Source organism: Chrysemys picta, chromosome 7, assembly GCF_011386835.1.
Source record: "Chrysemys picta bellii isolate R12L10 chromosome 7, ASM1138683v2, whole genome shotgun sequence".
NCBI lineage: Eukaryota > Metazoa > Chordata > Testudines > Emydidae > Chrysemys > Chrysemys picta.
In genome coordinates, this window is record NC_088797.1 from 33,513,135 (window position 1) to 33,531,146 (window position 18,012).

Below are 18,012 nucleotides of genomic sequence, written 5' to 3' on the forward strand. Positions count from 1 at the left end.
GTGTGCACACGCTGGCTCTGTACATATGTGTGTGCGCACACATACACACACTTGCTGGGCGGGTGGGAGGGCCGCTGGCTGGTTGTGTGTTTCTCTGTGGGCTCACTGCCCTGCTGAGATGCCAATTAATCACTGTGGCTCCCAGCAGCCTTGAAACCAATTATGGTAAGTGCAGCGCCTGCTGCCTGAAGGGGAGGGTGGGGGGGTGTCAGTGCCTGCCAGCTTGCTCACCCCTGGGGGGAGGGGGTAGTGCTGGGGGGATGCTACTGGAGCTGTGATAAAAAAAGAACAATCCTTTACATTCATGATTTACAAAAATACCATAAACCAAGGAACCCAGGAGTCCTGGCCCCAAGCCCCCCTGAGAACTGGGGATAAAACCCAGGAGTCCTAGCACCCAGACCCTTGCTCTAACCCACTAGGACCCCACTCCCTCCTGCCAGTAGGAATCTCCTCCCCCCCTGCTTGGGTGTTTGTGTTGGGGGAGCTATTTTTAGCACCAATTCCCCCTCCCTGGGTGGTAATGAGCAGCTGCTGTGGCCTGGTGGGGGGAGGGGGTTCACCCACTCTCCCATCTCCTCTCTAGGTCCCCCTCACTCACTCTTGTGACTAGCAGCTCTGGCAGGCACTGGCCCAAGGGCAAGAGAAGGCTAGAGATACAACCCACCCCCTGGCTCTAACCCCCAATGCCCTCCCAGAGCTGGCTAGAACCCAGGAGTCCTGGCTGCCAGCCCCCCTGCTCTAACCCCCTAGCCCCCACTGCCCTCCCAGAGCTGGATAGAACTCAGGAGGCACCAGGTGTGGACAGGTGCAGGGATGGGGGCAAGACCCCAGTTTCTGGGTGAGGGCGGGGCGGGGCGGGGCGGACCACGAGTGGGGAAAAAAAGCAACAAAGCCAGAGAGTGTTGAGTATCATCTTTATTGCTGGCTCACAGCCCCAGACCCTCCACAGCTGGGGAAAGTGGAGGGTAGAGCAGCATACCCCACAGCTCCTAGGACTCCCAGCCCAGTGCGGGCGGTGGCTGAGACACACACATATGGGGCTATAATTAAAATTACCAACAAATCCCCAGCCTGTTCCATTCCCCCTGTCCCACATTAAGAGTTGAAAGTCAGAGGGTATTTGCACAGATTCCCTGCCATAAGTTATAAAGGACCCCTAAAAATAATAAACATAAATGCCCCCTAAACAGTCAGCAAGTACGTGGCAGGACGTATTCTGGGTTCTATTGGCTGTAGGATAGGAGTCTCATGGCCCAGGAAAAACAGTAGTCACTGAGATACAGCAATAGGGATGGATCCCAGGAGTCCTGGCACCCATACCCACCGGCTTCCCACAAACCAGGAAGGAAAAAAACAACACACAACACTCCAAGTTGTAGCAATGGGCTAGGTGGGGATTAGCACCAGGCACTGAGTGCCTAAGGGGGAAATGCGGGGTGGGAGGACGGATATATGAACAGAGATGTAAGCTGGTGGGGGTGGGTGGAGTGACTCTGTTTATTTTAAAAGTCACCAGTGGATGGGGACTGATCCCCCAAAATTTAAAACCACATCAGGGTAGCAGAGGCAGGGCACCCCACCCCGGATAATCACACGCAAAGGGGGGTGGAGTGGGGTGCAAAAATGGTGCACTAGAAAGAGGGTCACAGTGCTGGGGGCCTGTGAAGGACAACTCCCACGCCACGCCTCCCCTCCCTCCCCCTAGGGAACTGACACACCTTCTGCCTCGTTAGTAGATGGGGGACCATGGGATTTTAAACCTACAGAACGGGTGTGCCCCAAAACATAGCTGGGTTTTCACCCCCTAAGTGGGTTGGGTGGGGGGTTATAATGGGGGGGGGGGGAATTTCTCACCCTTAAATAAATAGCATGTTATGGGGGGGAGGGAGAGGGAAGTTAACCCCCCGCATCCCTTTTCTCTGGGTTTCTTCATTCCTCAACCCTATGGAATTGGGGGTGGGGAAGAAGGAAGGGACAGGAATCCAAATGTCCCTCTGCTTATCCTCAGCTAGGCAGAGGCAGGAAGTAGTGGCCAGTTCTCCCTGGGCGGGGTGCAGGGGGGATCCCCCACACAGAGGGGGGGGGAAGATCCCCACACATAATGGGGAACATGCTGAGCATCTGGGGGAAGCCAGCGCAGTGTCTGTTTGCTGGCACCCGGTGGCGCTTGGTTGGTGACAGGGGTCAGGGTCAGGCAGGCCTTAGGGGGACTATTCACGGGGATCATCAGGCGCAGGGATTTTGTGGTGGGTGGGCTCGACCCCCCAGATCTCACGGGCGTACTGCGTGATGGTGCGGTCGCTGGAGAACTTGCCCGAGGTGGCGATGTTTTTAATGACCTTCTTGGTCCATTCCTTGGTGTTCTGGGGAGAGAGACGCAGGTCAGTGGCAATCACACATGGACTGCTGGGGGATGGGGCCGGGGAGGCCAGATGGGATGGCTGGATGAGTGTCAATGGGGCGGGCCGGCCATGCGTGGGATGGATAGAGGGACAGCGTGTAGGGGGGGAATGGATGGCTAGATAGAGGAGTGGGTATGGTTAGAGGAGTGTCTGCAGATGAGGGATGAGTGTGGGGATGGATGGATTGAAGAGGGTTGAGCGCAGAGATGGATGGGTGAATCCAAGTAACTACCACTGACTTTCATAACATTTGAACACCTTGAAATAAAGGTGAGTAGAAGGACGGACAGACAGACCGACACACACACACACCGCAGCCCCCCTGAGCTCCCCTTTACATACCTCTAGCACTGTGCCTGGTTCTCATCCCCTGGCCATCAGGACGCCGCAGGGCTGAGCTTGATGGGTTTTGATCTTTCCATTTCTCCCTATGAAGTTCCATCCTGCCCCCTTTCCAGCCCCCTGCAGGGCTGTGGTTCTCACCTGAGCTTGTCAGTGTTTCTCGGGGATTGAGGGGCCTGGAACTGAGCCAGGATGCCCAGGAATAGAATCTAGGAGTCCTGCCTGCCAGCCTGTCCCGGCCACTCTAACCCACTAGACCCCACTCCCCTCCCAGTGTTGGGTGCAGTACCCCAGGGAGGCCACTAGGGTGCACACTCACCTTGTAGAGGGCGCTGACATTCTCCTGGCATTTGATGTAGGCTTCGTAATCCGCAAACACTTTGAATCTGAAGACGGAGGGGAAGCAGGAGGGTATCAGGCTGGGGGCCCTTGTGCATGCTGCCACCTGCTGCCCACAGACAGGATCGACACCTGGAGCCTGTCCCAAGAACATAGCCAACAGCAGACACCCAAAGCTCTGGGGAAACCCTTCCCCCAATGCCTCAGCTGCCCCTCACTATGGGTGCACTCGTGGAAACAGAACCCAGGAGTCCTGGCTCCCAGCTCCCCTTCCCATAATCCACTAGACGCCCCTCCCCTCCCAGAGCTGGGGACAGAGCCAGTGCTTCATTTGTGCCAGGGCTTGCCAGGGCTGAGGCCCGGCACCTCTGGGCTGGGCAGTTCCTAGCCCCGGCACCTCTGGGCTGGGTGGGGCAGGTCAGTTATGAAAGTGAAAAAATTGCTTGAGCCCCAGCACCTCTTTCCTTACAAATTAAGCACTGGATAGAGCCCCCTTCCTCCACCCCACACCAGGCCTGGTTGCCTCTGTCCCTTATTCCCTCCCCCCAGTGCCTCCTCCCACCTGTCATTGTTCATCAGCATGTTGACAATGTCCTTGAAGAGCTGGGGCTGTTTGGGGGAGAAGAAGCCACTGCTCAGCTGGTCAATCACCTGTCTGAGCTCCGGGATGCGGTCGTAATAGTCCTTGGCACAGTAGCTGGAGGGGAGGTGAAGGGGGGCAGGTTACCTCAGGATCATGGCTCCACCCCAGCCCAGCATGGCCTCAGGGGCTCCCCCCAAACCAGAAGCCCCCAGCCCCCAGAGGACTCCCCAAGCCCCCTGCCCAACCTGGCTCCCCCACCAGCCCCCAAGAGGGACCCCAGCAGCATGGGGAAGGCATGCTGAGGGAATGGGGGCAGGATCCCAACAGGAGGGCAGGCAAACAGTGTGAGGAGCCCAGGTGGGGGGGGGGAATTGGGAAGGGATCCTAGCAGGAGGGGAGGCAGGCAGCGTCGGGAGGGTCCTGGCAGTGGAAGATGGGTGCGAATCTGGCACTGGGTTAGGGGGCACCATGGGTAGGAGATCCAGGCAGCGGAGGAGAAGATTCTGGCAGCTAGGTGGGGCGGGTGTAGAGAAGGTGGAGCAGGAATCCAGCAGCAGGGAAGGGGGCATGGGAGGGAGGCCTGGCAGAGGGGTTCCCTGCACGAGGGAGGGGCAGGGGTCCGGCCCCCACCCTTTCCTGTCCATCTCTTCCACGTCTTCCACCCGCATGCCGAAGATGAATAAGTTCTCCTCGCCCGCCTCCTCTGCCATCTCCACGTTGGCGCCGTCCATGGTGCCAATGGTCAGCGCCCCATTCAGCATGAACTTCATGTTGCCGGTGCCCGAGGCCTCTGTGCCGGCCGTGGAGATCTGCTCGGACAGGTCGGCCGCTGGGATCACTGCGGGAGAGACGGGATCAGCGGTTTGGGGTGGGAGGTCTGAGGTCGCCATGTGGGGTGAAAGGGCCCATTTACCTGATCCGGGGCAATTGCGGGGGGCGTGGGGGTAAGTAATGCGGGTCAGAAGCTGCCATGTGGGCTAGACCCAGCCCTGAACCGGAATGGAAGGGATGGAGGTTAGAGGAGGCTGCAAGGAGCAGACAGCCCCATTGGCCTGATTTGGGGTGGGAAATGGGAGTGCCAGAACCGGGGGGGGGGGGAGGGGAGAGCCTGGAGAGCCAGGCCCCCCCCACTTTTTATCAGCCATTAGGGCGAGCAACGGGGGGTGAGGGGCAGAGACGAGTGAGCAGGGGGTATGGTCTTGGGGGGGGGGGGGAAGAGGCAGTGCAGGGGCAGGGTCTTGGGGGAAGTGGCGGTATGGGGAGAGGCCTCAAGGAGAAGAGGCGGCATGGGGGGCAGAGCCACCCTTCGGGTGCCAATGGCCCTTCCCCAACTTTTAGGGACTTTCTGACCCCACTATTCTCCCACCAGGGGTGGCAGAAGTTGCTGTGTGGGGTAGATGGCCCTTAACCTGATCTAGGGCAGTGGTGGCAGGTTTGGGGGGAGGATAGCAGGGTGAGAGGTCACGGACTCCCTACCCTTCTCAGCCAGGGAGACGCGGTAGTTCTCTAAGAAGATCATCTTGAGGCGGTCGCCGATGATGGGGTCGTTGTTGATGACGTCCCCGATTGCCGTGACCAGCTTAATGATCATCTTGGCTATGTGGTAGCCAGGGGCGGCCTGCGGGGGGATGGAGGGTGAGACTGCCGCTTAATCCCCACCCTCGCCTCCCACTAAGGGACAGCAGCACCGAGAGGGGTGGGCCTTGGCCTCCAGGTCTCACCTTGCCGCCGATCATGACAGTGCGTGGCACAAAATGCTGGTTGGGCTCCTTCTTGATCCCTGCAGGGGGATGGGGAGAGATGCAGGGTCAGGGCCAGTGTGCCAGGTAGCAGGGCCGGCAGCTGGCCAGTCCCTGGCCACCCCAGTGAGCACAGCTGGCCTGGAGGTTGGCCTCGTAGCTGGGAAGAGTCAGCAGACCGGCTCTGAAGGCCAGCAGCAGTGCAGCAGCTGCTCAAAGCCTTTGCCGCTGGCAGTGATAACCCCTGCCTTGCCCAGGCCCTGCCCCCGCCTTGCCCCATTCCAGATGACCCAGTCCTGACCTCGACTCCAATTCCAGGCTGCCGACTCCTGCTGCAGCCCCTGGGCCTGACTCCTGTTCCAAATCTAGGTATGGCTGCCCATGTCCCGGTCACTGACAGCGCCACCGAAGAGGTGAGTGGATACTAGTGGTTAGAGCAGGGGGACTGGCAGTCAGGACACCTGGGTTCTCCCTCTCACTGTGGCATGTGGCTGGGGGTCAGCACTCACGGTTGTAAAGGGTGATGACGTGGAGGCAGTTGAGCAGCTGCCTCTTGTACTCATGGATCCTTTTCACCTGCACGTCGAAGAGGGAGTTCGGGTTGATTTTCACCTTATACTCCTCCTCCAGATAGGCAGCGAACTTCAACTTGTTCTCCTGGCGTGGGAGAGCAGAGATGGGAACCTAGGCCTTGCATCCCATCCCCCACCCTGGGGCCAGATCACAGCCAGCACCCCCTAGAGGGGAGAGGTCCTGGGTTCCATTTCCTCACCCTGGGTCCAAATCACAGCTGGTGCCCCCTAGAGGGGAGAGGCCCCATGTCCCATTTCCCCACCCCGGTACCTGTTTAATTTTGGCAACGTCCCGGATAAATCCCTCATCATCCACGTAGGCCAGAAGCTTTTTCAGATGGTCGAGGTCAGAGATGTATTCGTCCCCGATACGCTGGGGAAAGAGGAGGGTCAGAGCCAGGCCTGGCACAGGAGAGTAGGCAGGCACCCCCTCACTCTGCCCTTCCAGGGGCAAGGCAGAGGAGAGGGGTCCAACCTATGAATGCCTCCACATCCCTGCATGGCAGCCTGCCCCTCAACGCCTGTCTGTATCTAGAATCCCACACCCCATAGAGCCCCCCATCCCTGCATGGCAGATTGCCCCCCAATGCCTATCTGTGTCTAGCATCCCACACCCCATAGAGCCCCCCATCCCTGCATGGCAGCCTGCCCCCCAATGCCTATCTGTATCTAGCATCCCCCCACCCCATAGAGCCCCCCCCATCTCAGAATGGTCACCCCCCATGACTGTGTATAGCATCCCCTCACCCCACAGAGCCCCCTATCTTCACATGGCAGCCTGCCCCCCAACTCTCCCCTCCCTGTCAACCCCACCATCACTTAATGGTGCCCCCCAAAGATCCTGCACTAATCTGTCTGCCTTGTGCATCCTCCAACCGCTCCCCCCCCCGCCCCTCACCGCATCCCCATCCCTGCATATCACCACCTAGGATCCTTCCCCCCAGGGACCCCGCAGGCTCCCACCTCGCTGCACTCACCTCGGCAATGACCTCAGCCAACCCTGGGTTGCACAGAACCAGCCAGCGCCGAGGTGTGATCCCATTGGTTTTGTTCTGGAATTTGTGCGGCTCAAGCTCATAGAAATCCTTGAAGCTGGAGGGTGGGGGAGAAAAGGGGAACGAAACAGGAAATAAATGAATGAGACGACCAAGGAGAGAAAGAATCAAAGCAGGACCAAAAACAAACTAGAGGGCAAAAGGGCAAAGGAGAGAGAAGAGAAAGGAAGAATGTGTGAGTGAACAAACACAAGAATTGATGAGAAGGGAAAGAAAGGATGAAGAGAAGAGTGAATGAAGGGAAGAGAACAAAAGAGGAAAGAAGAGATAAAAGAACAAAGAGAAATTAATTAGGAAAAAATGAAGGTCTAAGAAACAAAGAGAAAAAGAGGGAAAAGAATGAATGAAACAGGAAAAATACAGAGGGGCAAAAGTGGAGAAAAAATAAGGACAAAAAGAATGAAATATATAGAAAAACAGGAACAGAACAGAAAGAAGCAAATGAATGAAAACGAAAAAGAGGGTAAGATACAATGAAATAGGAAGGAACAAGAGAAGAGAAAGATAAAGGAATGAAGAGAATGAATGAAAAAGGGAAAGGGGAAAAATTAAAGGAACGAGAGAAGGGCGGGGGAAAAGAGGGAAGAATGAAATGGGAAAAAATGCAGCATGGAAAAGAGAACCGAGTGGATGAAAGAGGAAAGGAATGAACAGGAAGAGAAGGAATGGGAGCAGCGGGGGAGTGACGGACAGTGAGGTGCAGGGGAGTGTAAGGACAGTAAGGGGGCAGAGCATGGCAAGGGGCAGGGCACATACACAGACTTCTTGATTATGTCGGAGTGGATGCGGGCGACCCCGTTGATGGCATGGGAGCCCACGATGCATAGGTGCGCCATATTGATCCTCTTGATGCCGCTCTCCTCCACCAAGGACATGCGCCGCAGCCGGTCGAAGTCCCCGGGGAACATGGCATTGACTTTCTGGGGGGGAAGGGAATGGCAGAATCCGGATGGAGCAGGCACCCCCAGAGAGAAGCTCTGCAACTGAGCCCTCCTAGGAGGAAAATGGGGGGTCCCCACTGTCCCAGTCCTAGGACACTCATCTCCTCAACACCCACCCTGCCCCACAGTGGGAGCCAATCCCAAATGCCTGTGGTTCCCTCCCAAGCCAAATTTGGTTCCCCACCCCCTCCCTAACCTCACCCCAGCAAGAACACATGTAAATCAGCTGCAGAGCCAGGGAAAAGACCTCGGAGTCCTGACAGCACCACGCAGCTCTAAACCACTAGACCCCACTACCCTCCCAGAGCTGGGGACAGAACCCAGGAGCCCTAGTTCCTGCCACGTATGGAGGGAAAGAGACTTCTCCACTGGATTAACCCCATCCCATCCTGGGGGTGGAGCTCACATCAAGGAATCTCTGGTTAATTTCATAGATGATCTCCAGGTGCCGGGGCAGAAGGGTTTCCAAGAGATTGACGGGCCAGCGCTCCAGGGCCTCAGGCAGCACCGTGTGGTTGGTGTAGGCGCAAGTCCGCACCGTGATGTCCCAGGCCTGGGAGAGAGACAGCACGTGAGGATCCCCAGCACAGCACTGAGATGCAGCAACCTCTGGGTGGGACATGGGGGCTGTTCAACAGAAGAATGACGACACCCGCTCCCTACAGCACAGGGCCCCCGACATCACACGTACACACACCCCTTACCTTGTCCCAGTCCAGTTTCTCGATATCAACCAGCACCCTCATGAGCTCAGGGATGGCCAGGGAGGGGTGAGTGTCATTCAGCTGGATAGCGACCTATAGGAGAGGGGCAGAATTCAGACCACCAATGACAGAGGATGCATGAGCTTATCCGTGAGAGGCCAGGGCTGGAGTAGCCGGTAGCTCCTGCCACAGCTAGTTCCTGCCCCCCTCCCCACAGTGCCCCCTGCTGGGAGAGGCCAGGGCTGGAGTAGCTTGGAGCGCCCTGCACAGCCGGCACTCCTACCTTGCTCCCTACAGCACCCCCTGCTGGGAGAGGTCGGTACCTTGTCAGGGAAGGCATCAAAGGAGGTGCGGACGGGGTCCCGGCTGCCAAACTTGGAGGATTTGAAGCGGCGGATGATGTCCTGCAGGGTGGCCGCCACAGTGAAGTACTCCTGTTTTAGACGCAGCTCCTTGCCCTCGAAGAACTGCAGAGAGGAGGGACAGGTGAGGATGGGGCATTCACCAACCCACTCCAGGCCTGTACAATCCCAACCGCAGAATGGACCAGTGGCTTCAGATGCGGTATAGGCTCTCTCCAGCCCCTGCTCACAGCATAGGGAAAGTAGTGGCAGACCTGGGAATGTAACCCAGGAGTCCTGGCTCCCTGGTTCCCTGCTCTAACCACTACATCCCCCTCTCCTCCCAGAGCAGGGGATGAAACCCAGGAGTCCTGACTCCCAGCCTCCCCAAGCAGTAGACAGGAGGTGTCTCACGCTCCCACATGGCTGCAGAGACCTTGAAGGGGGTAACATTTGGGACACATCATGGGGGCAGGGATCTGGGGGCAGAGGGAAATCCCAGATTTGCCCAAAGGTGAACCCTCCTGGCTAGTGAGATTTAGACCAACCTGACCCCCTGGGCCCTAGCACTGCTGCCGGAACTGGGGGCTGGGTGTGGAAGCAGAACACCCCCATACATACAATGTATAATCCACACCCCAGGTCTAACAGGTTCCTTAAAGGACCAGCTCCCCTCAGGAAACCCTGCAGTGGATGCAGGGAGCACTGGAGTGGGCAGGGGGCTACTCACGTTATCATTGGGGTACAGCACCCGAGAAATGTTCTCGGCCAAGTTCCTGTCCAGCACGGCTTGGATGTAACCACCAACGTTAACTGAGGGGGAAAAGAGAGAACGGGGCCTTAGTTCACACAGGGATCCCTCGCCAGGTGCTGAGGTGCAGCCACTTCTGGGGTGGGAGCTGTTTATACAGGGATCCCTTGCCCAGTGCTGAAATGCAGCCATTTCTGGGGTGGGGCGCACAGGGGCTTTTTGTACAGGGATCCTTTACCCAGCAGCTCTGGAGCCAGCTCCAGGGTGGGGCCTGGGAGGGGCTGTTTATACAGGTGGGGCATTGGGGTCAGCAGGGGAGGGGAGGTTGCCTCCTACTGAGCCCCCATCCCTGGTTATCAGTAGCTGTCTCCCAGCCCTGCTCAGCAGAGGGGGTCTGATGCCTGGCCCTTGGCTGCTGTGATGAATCCAGCAGAGACACAGACCCTCGCCCGGCCTGAGGGGCCCCCCTTCACTCACAGTCCTTGAGGTTGAACTCGTTGGGGGCCCGGGCGGACCAGAGGCGCATGGTGTTGACAGTGTTGTTGCGGTAACCAGGTACGGGTGTATCGTAGGGAAGAGCCAGGATCACCTGCCAAAGGACAGCAGGGTCAGTGCCAGCCACGGCACCCCAGTGAGCATGAAGAGCAGAGCGCCCAACCCCAGCCTTTCCCAGAAGGCCATTCGACCTCGCATCCGATAATACCCTCCCCTCCCCCTTTTTACAGGTGGGGGGACTAAAGGACAAACGGGAACTGAATCCCCCAGCGAATCAGGGAGAGGACCCAGGCGTCCTGGCTCCCTGGGCACATACTCCCAGGCTGCTGAGTGTGCTGACACACTCGTGCAATGGACCTGTGCTTCTGGGGAATCGCACATGCATGGAGGCACTGTGCAAAGGTACATGTGAGCACGCACAGGCCACTGGTGCACAGGGATCTCACACTTGCATGGAAATGCCCACTTGTGCGCTTGCAAACGCACACACTCAGGCATACCTACACACTTGCACTACTATGTGCAAAGGCCTTTGAATGCACCTCTCCCCCATTAATACGGCTTGTGCACCAACGGCCCTGCATGTGAATGTACACTCCCGCACAATCACCACTCACTTATGCAGGGGTACATGCATGGCTGCCAGGCCCTCACATACAGATACACTCACAGCCTCGCTTGTGCAAATGCACACTCACAACTCACTCAGGCCTCCCGGACTCACCTGTGTGTCGACCCATTTGGTGCCGTCGGGCCCGTGGTCCACGCGCCCATAGAAGTGCACTGGGATCATGTACTCGGGCCGGGCCTTCTCCCAGGGGTTGCCATAGCGCAGCCAATCATCAGCCTCCTCCACCTGCCCAGGGAAGGCAGGAGGAGGAGGGGTTAGTGCCATCCTGTTCCCTGCTCCCACCCCACCCACTGGGATCCCTTCACATACACACCCAGGGCGTCCCATCTACCCAACACCCCATCTCCTGCTGCGATCACCTGTGCCCCACAACCCCTGCTGCCTCCCCACCCAGGACACCCCACACTGGCCCCTGGGCAACCTCTCTGCCAGGCCTCTCCTGCCCCAAACTGGTGGCAAATCGTGGGCCTCTTCTACCCGACACTGTCCCCCCCAGACACACATCCAGCCCCCCAACACACATCCCATCCCCCCAGTGCCCTGCCTGCTCCCCTGGGGGAAAGGAGCCCCCATCCCAGCCCCCCGCACCGTGGGGGGTGCGACCCACCTGCCAGCCCCCAGAGATCTTCTGGTTGAAGATGCCAAACTCATAGCGGATGCCGTAGCCGTAGGCGGCCAGTCCTAGGGTGGCCATGGAGTCCAGGAAACAGGCTGAGGGGGAAAAGGGGGGCAGGGGTTTGGCATTACAGCCAGATCAAGGGGAAATGGGGGGTACCTCAGTAACAGCCAGGCCAGGGGGGCAGGAAAATGGATAGGGATGGGGGGCAGGTAGAGGAGATGTGGAAGAGGGACGGGGGACAGGCAGTGGGGTCACAGTGATGGGGTGGGAAATGGAGGAGGGGGCAGGCATGGAATGACTGTGATGCGGGTGGGGGGTGGTCAGGCAGTGGGGTTACAGTGATGGGGGTGGGTTGCCTTGCACGGTGCCTGGGGCAGGTGCTCATGTGGGTGCAGATGCTGAATGGGGCCCTTGGATTCCTTTCTTCCTCGACTGCTGGGCAGAGCCATGGGTCTGGGGGGGCAGTGTCAGGGGACAGTGTCTGGGAGGCTGGGTGTGTGTCTGGGTAGGCAGTGTCGAGTGTTGTCTTGGAGAGCCGGGGGGCTGGGGTGTGTGTCGGTGGGGGCAGTATTGGGGGTCCAGGTGTGTGTCTGGAGGCAGTGTTGGGGGTTCATGTGTGTGTCTGTGAGGGGGCAGTGTTGGGGTGGTTATGTCTGGGGGAGCAGTGTTGGGGGGCTGGGCGTGTGTCTGGGTGAGGACTGTGTCAGGTGTTATGTCATGTCTTGGGGGTCGGGATGTGTGTGTCTGGGGGGCACTGTGTTTGGGGGCTGGGTGTGTGTCTGTGAGGGGGCAGTGTTGGGCGTTGTTATGTCTGGGGAGGCAGTGTCAGGGGGCTGGGTGTGTTTCTGTAGGCAGTGTTGGGGGTCCATGTGTCTATCTGGGTGGGCAGTGTCGGGGGGGCTGGGTGTGGGCAGTGTTGGCGGTTATGTCTTGGGGGGACAGAGGGTTGGGTGTGTGTCTGTGAGGGGGCAGTGTTAGGGGTGGTTATGTCTGGGGGGGCAGTGTCAGAAGGCTTTGTGTGCATCTGTGAGGGGTTAGTGTGGGAGGTTGTTCTGTCCTGTGGGGCAGTGTCGGGGACCATGTGTGTGTCTGGGGAGGAGTGTTGGGGGCTGGGTGTGTGTCTGTGGGGGAGGGTCGGGGAACTGTGTGTCAGAAGTTTTGTCTGGGGGGAGCATTGGGGTGCCGGGTGTGTGTCTGTGGGGGCAATGTGGGAGGTTGTTTTGTCTGTGGGGGAGTGTCAGGGGGCCAGGTGTGTGTCGGGAGGGAGTGTCGAGGGGCTGGGTGTGTCAGGGGGTCAGATGTGTGTCTTGGGGGGACTGTCACAGGGCTGGGTGTATGTCAGGAGGGAGTATCAGGGGGCCAGGTGTGTGTCTCGTAGGGAGTTTGGGGGGCTGGGTGTGTGTCTGTGGGGGAGTTTTGGGGGACTGGGTGTGTGTTGGGAGGAAGTGTCAGGGGGCCGGGTGTGTGTCGGGAGGAAGTGTTGGGGGGCTGTGTGTATGTCGGAAGGGAGTGTCGGGGGGCTGGATGTGTGTCTGGGGGGGAGTTTTGAGGGGCCGGGTGTGTGTCGGGAAGGAGTGTCAGGGGGCTGGGTGTGTCAGGGGGCCGGGTGTGTGTCGGGAGGGAGGGTCGGGGGGACGGGTGTGTGTCGGGAGGGAGGGAGTGTCAGGTGGCTGGGCGTGTCAGGGGGCTGGGCGTGTGTCTGGGGGGGGGAGTGTCAGGGGGCCGGGTGTGTGTCTGTGGGGAGTGTCAGGGGGCCGGGTGTGTGTCTGGGGGGGAGTGTTGGGGGGCTGTGTGTATGTCGGAAGGGAGTGTCGGGGGGCTGGATGTGTGTCAGGAGGGAGTGTCGAGGGGCCAGATGTGTGTCTGGGGGGGGAGTTTTGAGGGGCTGGGTGTGTGTCGGGAGGGAGTGTCAGGGGGCTGGGTGTGTCAGGGGGCCGGGTTTGTGTCGGGAGGGAGGGTCGGGGGGCTGGGCGTGTCAGGGGGCCGGGCGTGTGTCTGGGGGGGGGAGTGTCAGGGGGCCGGGTGTGTGTCGGGGGTGGGAGTGTCAGGGGACCGGGTGTGTGTCGGGGGTGGGAGTGTTGGGGGGCTGTGTGTATGTCGGAAAGGAGTGTTGGGGGGCTGGGTGTGTGTCTGGGGGGGAGTGTCGGGGGGCCAGGTGTGTGTCAGGAGGGAGTGTCAGGGGGCCAGGTGTGTGTCAGGAGGGAGAGAGTGACGAGGGGCTGGGTGTGTCAGGGGGCTGGATGTGTGTCTGGGGGGAGTTGCAGGAGGGAGTGTCGGGGGGCCGGCTGTGTGTCTGGGGGGGGAGTGCTGGGGGCCGGGTGTCGGGAGGCAGTGTCGAGGGGCTGGGAGTGTCAGGGGGCCGGGTGTGTGTCGGGGGGGGAGGGAAGAGTGTCAGGAGGGAGTGTCGGGGGGCTGGGTGTGTGTCTGGGGGGGAGGAGTGTCAGGAGGCCATGTGTGTGTCAGGAGGGAGTGTCGGAGGGGCGAGTGTGTGTCAGGAGGGAGGGAGTGTCGAGGGGCTGTGTGCGTGTCTGTGGGGGAGTTTCAGGGGGCTGGGTGTGTGTCGGGAGGGAGTGTCGAGGGGCTGGGTGTGTCAGGGGGCCAGGTGTGTGTCAAGAGGGAGTGTCGGGGGGCCAGGCGTGTGTCTGGCGGGGAGTTTTGGGGGGGCTGGGTGTGTGTGTGAGGAGGGAGTGTCAGAAGGGAGTGTCGGAGGGGCGGGTGTGTGTCAGGAGGGAGTGTCGGAGGGGCGGGTGTGTGTCGGGAGGGAGGGAGGGAGGGTCGAGCGGCTGGGTGTATCGGGGGCTGGGTGTGTGTCTGGAGGGGAGGAGTGTCAGGGGGCCGGGTGTGTGTCTGGGGGGGGGGGGGGGGAGTGCTGGGAGCCAGGTGTCGGGAGGCAGTATCGAGGGGCTGGGAGTGTCAGGGGGCCGGGTGTGTGTCTGGGGGGAGTTTTGGGGGGCCAGGTGTGTGTTGGGGGAGCTCTCCTGGCCCTCGGCACACAGGGTAGTCGGGCTCCATGGGTGCCAAACTGGCTCCCCTCACCTGCCAGGCGCCCCAAGCCCCCATTCCCCAGCCCAGCGTCCTCCTCGATCTCCTGCAGCTCCTCCATGTCCAGGCCCAGCTGTGGGGGGAGGAAAAAGGGGGCATTAGGGAAGAGTAGCCGGTCCCCTCTAGTCCACGCCATCCGCTCCCCCCGCCCTCCCATCACTGCCTCTCCCTGCTCCACCCCCTCTCCTCCCTGATCCCCCTACCTCCCCCACCTGCCCCCAGTCGGCCGGCGCTGGGGTACCTGGTAGGTGGCCTCGTCGCAGGCATTCTGCAGCCCCAGGTTCACCATGGTGTTCTGCAGGGTGCGGCCCATGTAGAACTCCAGCGACAGGTAATAGATGCGCTGCAGAGAGAGGAGGCAGAGACGGGGCGGGGAAGGGTTGGGGAGCCCGTCAGCCCCACCCCCAGGAAACAGGCCCCATGCCCCGTTCCCTGGCCCACTTAGTACACTAGTTGCCCCACCCTGGGGCTGGACAAGAGTCAGCGTCCCCTAGAGGAGAAACACTCCATATCCAATTTACCACCCTACTTGGGCAGGACACTCTATGGGGGGCAGAGGGGGGCAGGTGGGGTGTGTGTGCGTGTGACTGGCTGCTGGGGCCCATAGATCAAGCCCCTGCTGCTGAATACAACAGGCCATTCAAAGGCACTCATTGGGGGAGGGAGGGCGGGCACCCAACTTGGGTATGCAGCCACTGCCCCTATCCAGTGTCCCAGCCCCCCCTGCACCAGTCCCCCACCCCACGGGCTGACACAGGCTCTTTTCCAGATTAAATGGCAAAAGTCAACAGCAAATGTCAGGCTGGGCTAAATTTAACCAGACTGTGCCCCATCCCAGGACGCCGAGATAGGATCAGAACCAGGGGTCTTGAGAGCTGGGATTCCTCCCCTACCCCCCACTACCTTTCACTTCTGGTGAGAGGCCCTGTGTACCACTGCCTGCTCCCCAAGCCAGCCAGTCCCCCTGCCCTAGTGCTGGATCACAGCCAGCGTGCCCTAGAGGGGAAAGGTCCCATGTCCCATTCCTGCCACCTGAGCCAGCCAGTCCCCCTGCCCTGGTGCTGGATCACAGCTAGCGCCCCCTAGAGGGGAAAGACCCTGTTTCCAATCGCCTGCTTCCTTCATCCTTCAAACATGTTCCCCCGAAACCTACTGCCCTCTAATCCTAAACCTCTCCCCCAATCCTAGCTCCCCCCTTGCAGGTCCCCCTATGCCCAGCATGCCGGGCGGCACCACTAACTCTTCATATCTGCCCATACTGGCTCAAATCTCCAGCCATTGCTACCTTTGTGTCCGTCCCGTCCCCCCCCGGAACAGGAAGGGGATTAATGACCTGCAATCCCCTCATACCGCCCCATCCCCCACTGTGATTCTCCAGACCAGGTGCTCAGCCCCCAGTGCGGGTCTCTGAGAGGCAGTTTGTGCTGACTCCTTGACTCACACACACCCAGGACTTGGGGGCTGGCCAGGGATTGGGGGAGGGCGGCTGGGAGGGGTGAATCACGGCCAAGGCACTCTCAGAGAGGCGTGGGGGCCTGGGGAGGGAAAGAACGAGGGACGATGGGACAGGAGGACACTGTGGAAGAGCGTCCGAGATAAATGGGGGACAGAAAACCTAGGGGGGAGCAACGAGCAAAGGGCTTAAGGATGATGTGGGGGAAGAGAGAAAGGGCAGGAGCAGCAGAGGGAGTGGGGGAAGGGCAGGAGCAGAGGTGGCTGGGGGAGGGCAAGTGGGTCTGGGGTCCCACCTGGGTCTCTGGAGGAACCGCCCCATGAGTTACGCCCTCCCTCTGCCAACTTCTGGGGGGAACCAGGCTCAGATGGTGACCCATCCCTGCCCCAAGGAAGGAAGCCTACTGGCTCTGCTCAGTTCCCACTGACCCCCACAACTAGTCAGGGATGCTGTCCTGTGAACCACCAGGCATTGGGCCGCATGGGCCTGAGGGGAGCCAGGGAAGGAGAGTACTGGTCTGGATGGGCCTGTGGGTCTGATCCGAAGCCCTTCAGCGCCAATAGCCCAGGCCTTTACTCCCTGAGCTGAAGGGTCTGGGGCAGCTGGTGGCAACAGTCCAGCTGGTATTTATACCCTCTGTGGAGCACACGCCAAGCTGGCCTGGCACTGGAGTCTGGCTCCCAGGTGTCAGCAGAAGGCTAGAGCTTGGCTCACATATGGGAGGGGGGTTTTGGTTTGCGAGCCATCCACTGCCCACATCCCCATTGCCCTAGAACAAGGGGCCTGTCCAACAGCCAGACACCCCTGGCCCCGCTATTCCCAGCGGCAGCTCTGACCGGCCCTGGTAGCCCCTCCGCTGTCTGCTCCCCCCTGCCCCAGACATGCCCTGCCCCAACGTCCCTCAACTTTGTCCCCTCCCCTGCCTCTCTGCCCTTTTCCTGGTGGTCCCACTGGCTGCAGACCCTGCTCGGGTGCCCCCCTGCTTCCGACCCTTCTGGCACTTCTCCCGCCTAATCCTTTGCCCCTCGCATTCACTGCCCCTTGGAATCTCTCACATAGCACTGCTGCTGTGCCCAGATCCTTCTCCCGGTTAGGGCTCCCTCCCCAGTGCCCTTCCCCTGGCTCAGCTGTTGGGTGTTATCCCTGCCTGCCCCTGGGCGCCCCTGAGCACTCCCACCTTCCCAACACACAGCCAGCCGGTACCCCCTCTCCAGAGTACCCCAGTGCACTCTCCCCTAGCCCTGCACACACACCCCCGGCACCCGCTCTCCACTGCGCCCATGGGCATCCCTCCATTCCGCCGTACCCCTCTCCAACGCACCCCCGTGCGCTCACCTTGGGGTCCTTCTCGTAGTAGTACTGCTGGGTGCGGATCCACCTGCCCACCAGGTGGTCGCGCACCGTGTGCGCCAGGGCGAAGTAGTAGTCGCGGGGGGTGGCCACGTTCCGATCCTTCACCAGCGTGAAGTGCAGATGCCGGTTGAAGTTCTTCTTGAGGTCGGAGACATTCTCCACCCCGGCGAGTCCCCGCACGCTAATCTGCTTCCTTTTCTCATAATCCGACAGCGGCAGAGACATCCTGCAGCCTCCGGCAGGGACCTGTCTAGTCTGTGCGCACAGCGGGGGCTTTCACGCGGGGGGACACAGGCCCTGGCACTGCGGCACCAGGGAGCCAGGCGAGCAGGAGCTGCCAGGAGGGACACCAAGGAACCTGGATCTCTGCTCTGCCTAGCCCGCTCGCTGCAGCAATGCGTCCTAAGCTCCTCCCCTCATGTATTATTAACCTAACCAGATTGGTGCATTATTCATGAGCCCCTCCTCCAGGTCGGGAGGGAGCGGGGGAGGCCCTCGCCCCGCCTCCTGGCTCATGAGGCTCCTCCCCTTGGCTTATCAATTATTCCTCTGATCCCACCCACACCTCTCTGGGAATCCCCCTTCGCTGGGGTCCCTCTTGGCTGAAGAGTTGTAGAGGTGAAAACAACAGAGGGCAGAGCCCGTGC

General features: G+C 60.1%; 1 protein-coding gene across 1 annotated transcript; it reads right to left on the reverse strand.

The window, feature by feature from the left end:
• Positions 1-903: 903 nt before the first annotated feature.
• On the reverse strand, positions 904-17,771 carry PYGM (glycogen phosphorylase, muscle associated). The gene is made up of 20 exons (XM_005307937.5): positions 17,348-17,771; positions 14,801-14,902; positions 14,554-14,632; positions 11,506-11,609; positions 10,992-11,123; positions 10,250-10,361; positions 9,752-9,834; positions 9,004-9,147; positions 8,681-8,773; positions 8,383-8,529; positions 7,792-7,955; positions 6,958-7,072; positions 6,252-6,353; positions 5,918-6,065; positions 5,391-5,449; positions 5,146-5,287; positions 4,300-4,507; positions 3,649-3,783; positions 3,067-3,133; positions 904-2,366 (listed from the first exon to the last, which is right to left on the reverse strand). Exons 1-20 carry the CDS (start codon positions 17,588-17,590, stop codon positions 2,214-2,216), a joined length of 2,532 nt encoding a protein of 843 aa, XP_005307994.2. The 5' UTR covers positions 17,591-17,771; the 3' UTR covers positions 904-2,213.
• Between the last annotated feature and the right edge of the window lie 241 nt (positions 17,772-18,012).

Bases quoted from the DNA above. Each gene is read 5' to 3' on its own strand.
- PYGM (XM_005307937.5), bottom strand. From the start codon at position 17,590: ATGTCTCTGCCGCTGTCGGATTATGAGAAAAGGAAGCAGATTAGCGTG. The intron at 14,633-14,800 runs GTACCCCAGCGC...CTCCCCCCACAG, and splicing joins GCGACGAGGCCACCTACCAG to CTGGGCCTGGACATGGAGGA. The intron at 3,134-3,648 runs GTGGGAGGAGGC...CTCCGTCTTCAG, and splicing joins ATGCTGATGAACAATGACAG to ATTCAAAGTGTTTGCGGATT.